Source organism: Hippichthys cyanospilos, chromosome 2 (assembly GCF_059441005.1).
Source record: "Hippichthys cyanospilos isolate Australia breed blue-spotted pipefish chromosome 2, RoL_Hcya_1.0, whole genome shotgun sequence".
NCBI classification, from domain to species: domain Eukaryota; kingdom Metazoa; phylum Chordata; class Actinopteri; order Syngnathiformes; family Syngnathidae; genus Hippichthys; species Hippichthys cyanospilos.
Genome location: NC_142370.1, coordinates 24,658,740 through 24,671,735, shown reverse-complemented (window position 1 = coordinate 24,671,735; position 12,996 = coordinate 24,658,740). Strand labels below are relative to the sequence as shown.

General features: G+C 39.9%; 1 protein-coding gene across 1 annotated transcript in view; it reads right to left on the bottom strand.

The window, feature by feature from the left end:
• Positions 1 to 8,878, bottom strand: part of LOC148427969 (Na(+)/dicarboxylate cotransporter 3-like) — a 32,806-nt gene extending 23,928 nt beyond the window's left edge. Inside the window, exons 1-4 of the mRNA XM_088408311.1 lie at positions 8,654 to 8,878; positions 890 to 984; positions 673 to 795; positions 390 to 597 (exon numbers count right to left, since the gene is read on the bottom strand). Coding sequence (XP_088264437.1) covers positions 390 to 597; positions 673 to 795; positions 890 to 984; positions 8,654 to 8,801 — 574 coding nt within the window. The 5' untranslated portion in view covers positions 8,802 to 8,878. The remainder of the gene's footprint in view (positions 1 to 389; positions 598 to 672; positions 796 to 889; positions 985 to 8,653) is intronic.
• Between the last annotated feature and the right edge of the window lie 4,118 nt (positions 8,879 to 12,996).

Sequence of the window (12,996 nt, the reverse complement as noted above, 5' to 3'; positions counted from 1 at the left end):
TTAAAAAACTTTTTGGGAACACCCAAGTGAATACACTGTACATCTCAGTGCCAAGAGAGGGAGAGCATGAAGAGGTGAAGAAAAATCGGGAGATATTGAAAAGAATGATCAATTGTGAGTGCAAGCCTTTTCTTAATTTATTGTTTCATTTTTAATATGTTTGTGTTATTTCATTTCGTTCACATTCAATCAAGAGTAAAGAAATAAAATGATGTTCTTCTTATATTAAACTGCAATTTGTAATTTGGATTTCATTGTATTTCGCGCATATCGATTTTAAATGATTATTATTTGTTTTATGTTTTGACACCATCACGTATAAGTTTTAATGACCAATGCGGGTTTATTGATATTTTAAAGCTCTGGAAAATAGTCTGTGCAGCACTTACCATGAACCAAAATGTCGACCGTGCATTCTGCATTTCGCCCGCCTACATCTGCAGTGATGACACATTTGTAAGTGCCAGAGTCTTGTGGCGTCACCATGGGCAGATGCAGACTATAGTCCTTGCCAAACGTGGGCCGCTGAGCAGGCTTTGCCTTGTTCACGGTCCCTCCTTCGACGCTGATTAGGTAACGTCTTTTCTGTCCACTCATCTGTCCATTTTGATAACTATTGAGTTCCAAAGGTTCAAATGCCATGATGCTGAGCGGCTGCAAAGATTCACTAACCTTGTACCAGGTCAGCGATATGTAACGCGTGCTTTCACGACACGGACAGCTCAAGTCAACATTTTTTCCACAATCGGCTTCAACTGTTGCCTGACTGTAGGTGACGTAACACATAGTAAGCACCTGCACAAAATTCATGCATTTTTTTCAAATATCCATTCAATTTTCAACAGCGGAAGAATAGCTTGACTTAGAACATTGTTAATTTTTAGCTCACCTTAATGAACAGTAACATGTGGATCATGGTTGAACTCTTCGTCTGTCGCTTGAAGGGCTTGATGATGTCGTTATGACATGAAAAGAGGTTGTTTCCTGGAACAGAAACAGGATGGAGAAGTGGGTGGGCAACAGTCTTTCAAAAAGTACCTGAAAGTAATAAAGAAGAAAATGACTAGCAAAGCTTACTTTAATGCATGTTGAGTATGACTTAAGCCTTAAGTATCAGTTTGATAACTCGACCTACTGAAACTATACTGAAACAAATTTTCTGGTATTAAACAATACTGAAGTGGGGGTTTAGAATTTGTTTATTAGTTAGAATTAGTTCATTATAATTGTATTTTTATGAATTTAATTTTTTTTTGTTGTTGTTCATTTACTTTGCTGGTTAAAGCAGCAAAGCCGACATCCTGCGTGCTCAACCCGCTTCCATGCAAACTCGTTAAAGACTTATCCCCGATCTCAGGATCATCTGTCTTGAATATTATCAATCTGTCGCTCTCCTCTGGCATTGAACCTGAACCTTTTAAGACGGCCATCATTCAACCATTACATAATAAACCTCAGCTAGATCCTGGAAATCTCTTTAATTATACACCAGTGTAATATCTTCTTTTGTTTCTTAATCAGCACCTGATTAAGAATACCAAGTTGAACCTGGATAACTGTACTATTGCCCAAAGTAGTTTTGCAAAAAAACACATTATACACACATTTATACTCGCAAGCATTTAGTTAATGGGCCTGTCTGCGGCTTTCTTCTTCTTTTTCCTGCCCCCTTCTCCGGGCTCGACGAGGGGGCTAGCTAGACAGTGAAAGATGATTTGAAGGCCTTCATTTGGCCCTGCGCTGATCGACAATCGCGGGTTATGAGATCGACCACCTGCGGTCCACCTGGCTGGACTGTGGGGGGGGTTCCTGGCCAATGGTTTCTCCTGCTGTCAAGACATCATTGCACTATATGCCACTATGTTTTCTGTAATCTGTATTTGTCGGTATTGTGTGTCTGTATTTGTCTGTATTTGGTACACGCAGCATCCACGTCCACCTGTTGAACCGGAAAGGGGGCTCCTCCTACCTGTGCTTCTGCAGATTTTCCCCAATTTGGGGTTTTTGACTTTTTCCTTCCCCTTCTGGGAGCTTTGAGCAGGGGATGCTGTTGTGTACCTATAACGAAAAAACTTTTTCAAAAGAAGTCTCGACATGACTTATTTTTGATTGATTGATTCACTTCATAAGTTACACTGGGTTTATGTATTGGCGGAGAATGACGTTAGCCTGACAATTTCACATGACGTATATTTCATTTCATTTCGTTTTTGTTCAAATGAATGTATGTCGCTCCCATGAGCAGAGTATACTTGGCTTAGAATGTAGTGTGAAAAGTTCTATGATGCATTTTATGTAAACATGTACACTAATAAGATAATGTAAATATATTAATTATTATTATTGTTGCTATTATTATTATTATTATTATTATTATTATTATTAGGTGCATTTGTATGTCTAAGTCTATATATGTATAGGATATTATAACATTTTTTTTAATTTTATAAACTCACTGGTTAATCAATAAAAAATAATTTATAACTACAATTGAAAAGTAAATGAGTCTATCTAAAAAAAGCAAATTAGGGAAAGATTTCTACATAATTGTAAACACAACCACACAGTGGTTGTTATATTGTTATATCTGAGGGTCACACAGTGTGACTATAGTATTCATGAGCTCATTCTTTTTATAAACGAAATGGCAAAAGTGAATGATAGGTTTGTCTTTGAAACCCCCAACCGGACGCACTTCTTAAAGTAGGACACTTCAAAACACACAAGTGCCGTACTTATACACACACACGGACACGGACACACAAATATGAGGCAGCCTCATCCTGTTGTTTTCAGTCCTAGGGAACTCCCCATTGTCCCTCCTCAAGCATATTATTTGTAGGTGTCGCTCTTGTTGACAAAAGAGGTCAATATATGGTTATTAATAGCTGACAGGCTTAATGGAAAAGAGAAAAGAATGAAGCTCTCTGTCTACATAAAACAATACCTCATTCTGCAGCAGCTGGCACGGTGATGCAAAAATGTATTGACGTTATTACAAAGCGTGAGTGGAAATGAGAAGTTATTGGCCACTTCCTACTGCACGCCCAGCTGTGAGTTGTGGAAGACAAGGCCAATTCTCAAGTGGAGCACTAAAGTTCAAATGCTAGTTCAAAGTGTGTGTGACACTCGACATCATGTTTTGTAACTATTTCTGAGTTGTTGTGGAAACAAGGCAGATGTGGGAAAAGGGATCTGGAGCAAATGCACCCTGGGAGACATAGTTGTGATCAAGGTCAATATTGGCAATTTAAAATCAGTGGCGAGAAGGAACACAATTGCTGCATGTATTACTGTACATTTGTGCCAGAAGGGGGCGTCTGACTTTAAAGGTAACCAAGAATTAGGGCCCTGTGAAATCTAAACACAGCAATGTGGACAAAACAATGGCGCAAGTTACAATACATTTCCCAAAATTTGCAAGGGAAAGAAGACAAAGTTTCAAAAACACTGCTAAATTTTCAGCAAGTGGAAAATGCAATGCAAAAAAAAAGAACAAAATAAATAAAATTCTTGCAAATATAGGTTTTTTATTTTGCTATCTAGGGTCATTCATCTCTTTAGTGTAGCCTACATGGTAAATTTGGCACCTATTAAACAAAATGTCCAAGACAATTTGTCCCTTGAACCAGGAGAATGGCTAAAATGACCATACAATGTCAGTTTCCAACAAAATGGCAGACTTCCTGTGTCTTCTTTTAGCCATGGCTTCTTGCACGTCTTCTTATAAGAAACATGTCTTCAAAATTCCACGTTGAAAAGAGTAATATAATATTCTATGAGCAATGTGTAGCCAAGCTACTTTTTTTTTTGCTCATACCTGTACTTCTTAAATCTTGCAAAACTCATCAACGTTATAATTGTCTGACAGTTTAATTTGCAGCGGAAATACAGAATGAGCGAGTGTGCATGCACGTGTAAGATTGGGGTCACGCTTGAAGTGTGTTGCAAGCCAAAGTAAATCCCAGAGGTTGTTAGCGTGCCCAGCTGCTAGCGCAGGTCTCCATTTTTCTGTCAGTGAGGTTGTTCTCCGCACACTCTCCAGCCTCTGATTGAGGAAATCCGCTGACTGTTTGCTCCGTACGTTGACATGAAACATCCCAATGGTTCCGCCGCCTATCCCACAGGTCCTGTGCACTCAGGCTTTCCCATGAATGTTTACGGGGGATGACAGATTTATGGCTCTTTGATGGACCGTACAAGTACCAACGTAGCAGCGCGGCGTAAGTCACAGAAAACACAGTGGTTCCTTGCTTTTCGGGTGTAATTCATTGCGTGACGCTCATATGTCAAATAAGCTGTTCCCATTCAAATGAATGGAAAGGCCATTAATCCTTTTCAAGCCACACCCCTCCACACCAAATAAAAACAACACAATTCTTGTTCCCTCTCTTAAACAGTGGCATACAGTCATGTTTTTTTCTGTTTTGTTTTGTTTTTTTGTACAGAGCTAAACAGTACTAAAAGCACCTAAAGATAGTTTCAACATGGCCTTTAATGGGATGTCACATAATTTGAAACATGAAATGAAACAGTTTCTTCATTTCCTGACTGGTCATTGTCAAACAAATCATATAGGTGACGTAGTGTTGCAACATTTGATGGCACAAAACAAAAAGGGCTAATAGTTCAACTTGTACCGCTCAATATTGGGTTCATTTCATTTTCCTGTACCATATAAAGTGCCACTACGATAATCATGTTGTGATTATCGTAGTGGCACTTTATATGCCAAACCAAGACACTCAAGATTTAATTCAACCCAGCTGACACTTAGCCTCCGCTAAACCTGAGCAGGAACATTTATTTTATTTAATCAATCAACCCCTTATTTTAGATTTCAACTTTTTTTTTTTTTCTTTTGACTTGAAATTTAGAGTTACTGTAATTCGTTTGTGCTGGAGGTGAATTTTTCCCCCGTGTTTTGGGGTCGGTCGACGCTGTAGTTGGATAGCTCGTTGTCAATCCTCTAAAAGGTTTGTTTGCAACTTCCAGGAGAAATAACTCAGTATCTTTGACCATACCCAACCCAGTCAGCAAAATAAATAAATAAATACATTTTGTCTAAACTAATAAATGATTCAGGTGAGCATTCAAAAGGTTTTGTGTGTGTTTTGAACAGTTTATTGTAGTGAAGAGATGGAGTTTAGGATATTTCATGTGAGCTAAAGATTTCATTCTATTTTCAGTAATAATATTTCCTTCATATGATTGATCTTCTTCCTCAAGTATGCAGATTACCCTCTGAAATCTCATGCATTGAACTGCACTTTTTGTATATTGTTTTGATAGTGATGGGCATCAAGAGGTACATCAGGTAACTTCAGTGCCCGCAAAAGGCCCACGTACAAACTCTACCGCGTGCCACTGGCGGATAGTAAAGAAAACCAGAATCTGTAGAATATCCAGGAGCAGTCTTTAAATGACATGTCCATGCCAAGCAAACAATTTGAAGTCAGTTGGGGGGCGGGGGCATGAACTACATGCCAAAATATTTGAAAGAGCAATGCATGATTGTGTTGTAAAAACAGACAGGATCATCATAATTGAAAGAAAGGAATGAAACTGCATGTGCGACATTATTTCATGCATTCTTTGTGCAACTACTTTGCCATCCATTTTTTTACAAAAAATAAAAGAATTACACCTGTCTTGACTATTTATTTTGGTTGAATACACTTGCTTAATCTCCTTGTTTGATCTTCAAACTTCAATTGGAAGAGGTACATTTGCACAGTATCCCGAAAGACTTGCGAGTCAGGTCGCTCTTCAGTCGAGGTACCGTTATATATGAGACATGAGACGCTTAACATTGTTTATAAATTGCACACACACACACACGCCCGCCTTTTTTGATCTTCAGCCTGTGGACTAGCCGCCGAAGGTCGGGGGCTTGATTGTCGGAGTCTGGAGTAGAACAAAACAGTTACGATCATCCGTATTGTTCTGTAATTTCATCTCTGGGATTTCCTCTTACCAGCAGAGCCTCGTTGCACTACCCCCACCCATCCGATTTGCTCGCCGTCCATCATCCAGCCGCTGTCAGAGGGTGCTGCCAAATTCTTTGCCGCATGAAAACAATTGTTCCTGAATGTTGGAGGCAAATTCAGCGGCTCCTCCGACAGCCCCCGAGTAGAGGCTTGGTTGAAAGTCAGGCAGACTTCCTTAAGGCTTTGTGTTCAGAGAAAATTTGAAGGCAAAGCGGTGAGAGAGGCCTTGAGCCACAAAGAGTTTCAAGGCCGTGAATGTCAAATCACAAACATGTACAGGTTTTTGCTCAGGCGTTCTGGCAGGACGACAACATTTCAAGGTAAGCACCCATCTGGGAATTCTGACTGTTCGCAGATGATGCTGGGGAGCAAAAGTACATCCTTCCTGTTTCTGGATATTCTATTTTATTTTCAAGTCTGCACTGACAGGGCTGTGATTTGTGTTGTTCTAGAGCTTTCCTCTCCACACTTCATGAACATCATATACGAAATGTTTACTTTCTTCTTCTTCCTGCCAGCTGGTGAAAAATTCTCTGTTGGGTGCAACATCATTCACTTATCTCGACATGAATGAGTAACCTCCTTCAAGGAAAGCGTTTTTAAGCCTGGTATACCAATGGGTTGAGAAGAACACGCACAACTGTGTCCTCGGAAGGAAGCTCTGTACAAAATAAAAAGCCTAAGAACCCACGGCTCAGTAAGCCACAGTAATGCTTTACCTTCAAGAATTAATGCTTGTCAGTGCTGTCCTACTCCCAGTCTGCACGTTTTTATGCATCATTTTCATTTCAAATATTCATTATTAGAGGGCCACCACAGTATCAATGCTAGTTTTGTTAGCCTGTCTATGGAAGTTTGCATTGTGCATTAGGCTAGGTTCACACTGCAGCCCGAAGTGACCCAATTTCAATTTTTTTACTCCTATCCGGCCTGAATTTGATCTTTTGATGGCAGTGTGAACGACACATATCCGTTTTTTTCCAATGTGACCCAAATGGCCTCACTTGGTTGTGTCGTACTAAATCCGATATGTATCCGATATTTTGACATATTGCGACTTCAGTTTGAAAGACCAGGTCACATCGAACGTCACACTTCTGCACTCAAAAAGACGGAAGCAGCTTGGAAAAAAACATAACAACAATAGCTGACAAGGCAAAGAAGTTTGAAAATATTCAGAGGGAGGGAGAGCAAAGTGTATTTTCTATGTGTGTGTCTCTGCGTGTGTGTGTCTTCTCTCTCTCTCTCTCTCTCTCTCTCTCTCTCTCTCTCTCTCTCTCTCTCTCTCTCTCTTTCTCCTTTTGCCTGCTCCAAACGTGTGACGGAGACGTTGCTGTCACGGCACAAAACACCATGGCTGAATAGCCTCCTCCCTTCCATCATAAATGTAACAGATTGAAAATATTTTGGCTTCGGTATGGCAGCCATTCGGCCATCCAACATGGTACTTCCGTTAACACGAACGGTAAGCGTACCCGCTGTGTGGGACGTTACGGTGTCCTCTGTGCACGCGAGACAGTTTTGTGCCATTTGGCATTCACACACAGGTCACAGTTATTTGGAAATGTGAACGACTTAATGAAAAAAATCAAATTTCACAAAAAAATTGAGCATTAAGCCCTGCAGTGTGATTCAAGCTTTTAGTGTCAAGCAAGACGACTCTCATAAGAGTCGTCTCATGTGGTTTAGTTATATACAGAGCATGTAATTTCTTTGTTTTATGAACACTGATTTTCAAGCAATTTTCAATCCATTTAGAATGGAGCATTTGCGCCACTGCAAGCATGAACACAGCTAACTTGCTTCCTGGCTAACGGAAGCGGCTCCTCTCACGGCCGAACAATCCAGCACTTGAGAGGCACATAGTATGCATGGCTGGAATCCATGCAGCAGATTGACACACATAAAATATGTAAGGAACTGCAAGCTTGCTGATGAAATAAAGTAAACAGGACAATCACAGATTATCACCATAAAATGGGCACTTGAAGACAGCCTTTTATCCAAATTGTTTGTGTGCATGTCTGTTTGTCTTTTGTTGAAGAATAGAATATTGATACCACCATCTAGCACTCGCTATTATGGTTTTTACTTTGAAACAAAAAAAAGTAAAAAATGGCTTGTATTTCGAAGAACTGTTAAGGCAGTTTACACAAATATCAATGTACCCTTGTATATCCAAACACCCCTCCATCCTGTTTTCCCATCCTGTTACATTCTCTATCATCCTATGCCATTTTACAGTAGGCAGACAATCTGTCAAACCCGAGGATAATGAGCCAAATCCAGTTTACCACATCTGTAAATGTGGCCCACAAATGCAAACTACGCATCTATTCTGAATGATATTTTTCTTCATTTACATGTACGTATTTCTAAAAGGGTTAGGGTTAGGATTAGGGTTAGGGTTAAATGGAACAATAAACTTGTATGGTGCTCTAAAGTATTTCCTTTGCACTATTTCATATTGCTTGTGATTTCAAAAGTACTTTGTCACACCAGCCCTCAGGGGAGAGCAATAACTACAACGTGATGAAAATGTATTTGAGGCCCCCGCCTATGAATGATCAGTTAGATGAGTTAGCTATGTGAAAAACTACACAACGAATGTCCCATGACTCCCATGAGACATTCGTTAGGTAGTGAGCAGTTGCACCACTTACCTAACATCCAATTATCCTGGTCACTTATGCCAAATTTTAGGGGGCTGTCAGGGATTGACGCGTATAGCCAAGGACAAGCATGAGAAAAGGGCGGAAAGTCAGTCAAGTCCCCAGGTGGATCCACACATCCTCGCTTGTCAGACATCATCTCGCACGAAAGTGTCTTTCCTACTTTGCCGCAGCTCGCAATTTGGCGCTGGCCCTGAATGGACCCACCAGAGAGCTGTACATCTGGGTCCCAGCGCAGGATGATGTCAAGACTGGCACTGACCCAAAGCCCGCCGCACAGAGGGTTACTCAGAGAGGTCAGCCGCACGTTGTTTACCCTTCCTGTGCCTCGGTGACATCTTCCTGACGGGGGGAGCCTCGGGGAGCCATTCGAGGGGGGCCCGATCTCGGCGCATGGAGGACTTAACACAGCAACTTCCAGTTGGCCTGACGCGGAAGAAGGGGGAAGGTTTACTTTAGTGTTTGGACCCCCTGCATGCTACTGAAATTCACTTTCCTTACAGCCTCCCGTGACATCCGGGACCTTCACTGCGCCGTTCTGCAGAGCAAATTTGTGGTGTGGTTTAAAGTCATGTCAAACCCCAACTTGTAAGCGCATGAGTATGTCATGTCGTGGAGTGGGTCTTTTTTTTTTTGGATTGAATAAACTTTTTCCATTTGTCAACAGAATTTTACTGAATGTTGTGAAATGTGGCAGACTGTAGTCAGCCCAAGGTTGGAAGAGAAAAAATGTCAGTAGTTCTAAAACGGATGCGTATATAGTGCTTCAGTCACTTGGTTGAGCAGAGACCTCTGACAAGGCCAAACGGTCAACAAAAGGGGTGGCGACTGGGGAATGGGGGAGTGAGGATGGGGTGTTTGTCTTGATGCTTGTTTGTTAGCTAGCAGACTACATTCTGAGTCATGGACGGTGAAAAACTAGACATATAGCTCCATTGATTCTTTAGGGAATGTAGTTAAAGAAATGTATGCCAAAATGTACAGTGGAGCCTCAGTTTTCTTGATTAAAGAAATCCAAAGGACTATTTCTCATTAATTCTTTCAAGATAATAGATAAGATGAATAAGAACATTTTCATACGGAATAACATATTTTACGTTGGAAAACTGTTGATGACTTTTTATGCTACAGTATATATTATGGATGGGTGGATATGATTTTTGCAAAGGTTATATTGGTATAAATTATTGCCTAATGTAAATTTTTCAGGTTACAAAGTTGTGTCTTCATTGAACAGACTGCAAGAAAATTAACGCTCAAGCATATGAATGAAGACATGAGTCACTCTCATTATTCAGATGAAACGAAGCTCTTTCTTCTTACTGAATTACTTAAAAAAATGTATGCAGCTCATGTCTGCTGTGACATATAGCATATTTGTTTTTCCACTGGTTACAAACACTCAGTCCGATCCAATGACTAATCATTACTTTGCCTAAGTGCTCTACAACTGTGTTGTTGAGACCTTTTTTTGTCTTAAGTTTTTTTACGACATTCATGACTACAGAATTTCATTGTACGAAGAAACTTTTTTTCTACATTGTACACACAACAATAAACACTTTGATTCTGAATTTCATCAGCCAAAATATTGCTACACAGGTGATTTGAAAGTAACCCGAAAATCTTGTATTTCTCCTGGAGGACTGCAGTCTTTTGCTATCTGAATAAAAAAATAAAACCATACCATGGTAACATTAAAAAATAAAAAATAAACAAACACACACACACAAATATCCTTATGTAGACAGACAGACAGACAGACAGACAGACAGACAGGCAGGCAGGCAGGCAGACAAACAGGCAGGCAGACAGACAGACAGACAGACAGACAGATAGATAGATAGATAGATAGATAGATAGACAGACAGACAGACAGACAGACAGACAGACAGACAGACAGACAGACAGATAGATAGATAGATAGATAGATAGATAGATAGATAGATAGATAGATAGATAGATAGATAGATAGATAGATAGATAGATAGATAGATAGAGTTTATTGTCTAATTCATCTATCAATCATGCCCATTTTCATTGACTACATTTGTTTTCACACACTTTGACTATAATTTGAATCTTTTGGCTGCTGGGAAATAAAATTCGAGACCTCAAGGAGATTGTTTTTGTAGAAATCCCAAAATGGACATTTCTGTCAAACACTGATGTTTTCTCATATGTTTTATTCAATTAAGACAACAGAAGACCAAACAACATATTTTCGCTTAATTATACATGACCAAGTTCTGTTTTTTTTGACCAATTTCTTTTTTTTTCCGATCAACATTTATTTAAACTCAAACTGTGCTCAGCGAACCACTACTTTCCTCTGGAGAAATTTTAGACAAATCTCTCCCCATAAATTTTGATGTATGAAGTCAAATGACGTCAGAACCACAGGTTCACTATTGATTGCTTGAACAGCATATTTGAATCAGACTGCTTTGTTCAAAAATGATCAGAAGGAACAGAATTGGTGTCGAGCTGTCGGTCATAAATTATGCACCGTCACTTCCACTTTATTAAACTGCCTTTGAAAAGTAATCCAACAAATGTTGACAGTCTATCGGCATTCTCGAGTGCTGCTAGCAAATGTTGGCAACAGGCGTGATGCAATACATTATCAGCGTAATCAAGTTGCTTGATTGGTGTTTGAAAGTCATTTCAGAACAATGTTGTGTTGATCCCTGATCTCAGATCAGGGCTCAGGAGCGACAGCGTGTGCAGTCGAAAGATGAGTCAAGCTGTTATGATGCGATAGGCTGCTGGGAACGTCTTCAAAATCTAGGCCTACCAGGCAGGCATTCATGTCCATGTATGGTAAGGTTTATTGAAACATTGGCGATGTGTTTTACTGTCATGCAACGCATTCTCCAGTGTACTTACTCAATACGACATAAAGCAGCTAAAAAAATAGATTTTGTGCTATGCATGGATGATGATGCTCTAATCTTGCAAGATCTTGTCATTTTGTTTGTTTGTTTGTTTGTTTGTTTTTTGCTTGAAAACACAATAAGCCTCCAGGTCTGATTGACAATAGTCAAAAATCAATGTAGCAGTCTGTCAAAGGTCAGGTTTTCAAAAGAAACGCATGCCACTTGAATAGTTTTATCATAAGATCCACACTCAAACCATTTTGTTTTTATTAAGATCAACTGTGACTCAAGGCAGCAAGTGGCCCAATGAGACTGTGGTATAACTGTGTTATTAAGTCACATTTTATTTTGAAGGCTTGACTTTTGACAATGTCTTATAAACAGGTTTTCTCCTTGAGAGTTGCTGAGCAAAGTGGAGGCTTGTTGAATTACTAAAGCTTATTCTTGCATGCCTTTTCCACAATTTTGGAAATGCTTCCGATAATCGCATCGATTCGAGGACACAAATAGCCGAGACGCATGTTGTTGTTTTTTTTTTTGGCATAGTGAACATATGTATGGAAAACTTTTGACAAAAAGAAAAAAAAGAAAACACCTTTCGAACAACAGAATCATGTGGATATAAGTCCTTATGAAACCCAAGGTTCCACTGTAATGTTTACTACTGTGGCTCGGGTATAATCACCATTCAAAGACTTTTATTTTGACAAAGTGGTGTTCTTCTATATGTACTCGTATTTACTATTTTGCTATCCCTGAATGAATGGTGTGGAAAAAGTAATTGAAAAAAAAAACAAAAAACAACGCTGATGATGGAATGAGTGTTGCCCAGTCCTGCATATCAACAATATATATTTGCATTTTTTGTTGCCAGTAGAACTATTAGTTATTTTCTGGTTGAGCCAGACACATTGCACCTAGTAGTAAATACAAAAGGATATAGTGAATTGTCCTTAGGTGTGATTGGGTGCATGAATGGTTGTTCATCTCTGTTGTGTGTAGAGTGTGAATGGTCATTTGTCACCATGTACCCTGCAATTGGTTTGCAATCAGTTCAGGGTGTCCCCCGCCTACTGCCCAAAGTCAGCTGGGATAGGCACCAGCAAGCCCGCGACCCTTGTGAGGATAAGCGGCTCTAGAAAAAGAAGGGATGGATTAAATTTAAATACAAAGTCACACTATTTTTGCATCATTTGCTTCCACTACGGGAAACAGGCTTTCACTTCTGACCTCTCACCCCGTCTCTCCCCGTCTGCTGGGCCCACGGCAGTGATTTATTCCTCTGGCATACCAACAGCTGTGTTTGGGGGTTCGACCAGAGTGTGGGCCACTATTTGCCATGACTAATCGATAGCAGACTTCAAAAAACACCAATTGCGAGATTGAGTAGGAAAAAAAAAAAACACCAGCTAATGACAGCAGAAACCTTACACTATCACTGTGTTTATCGGCTCA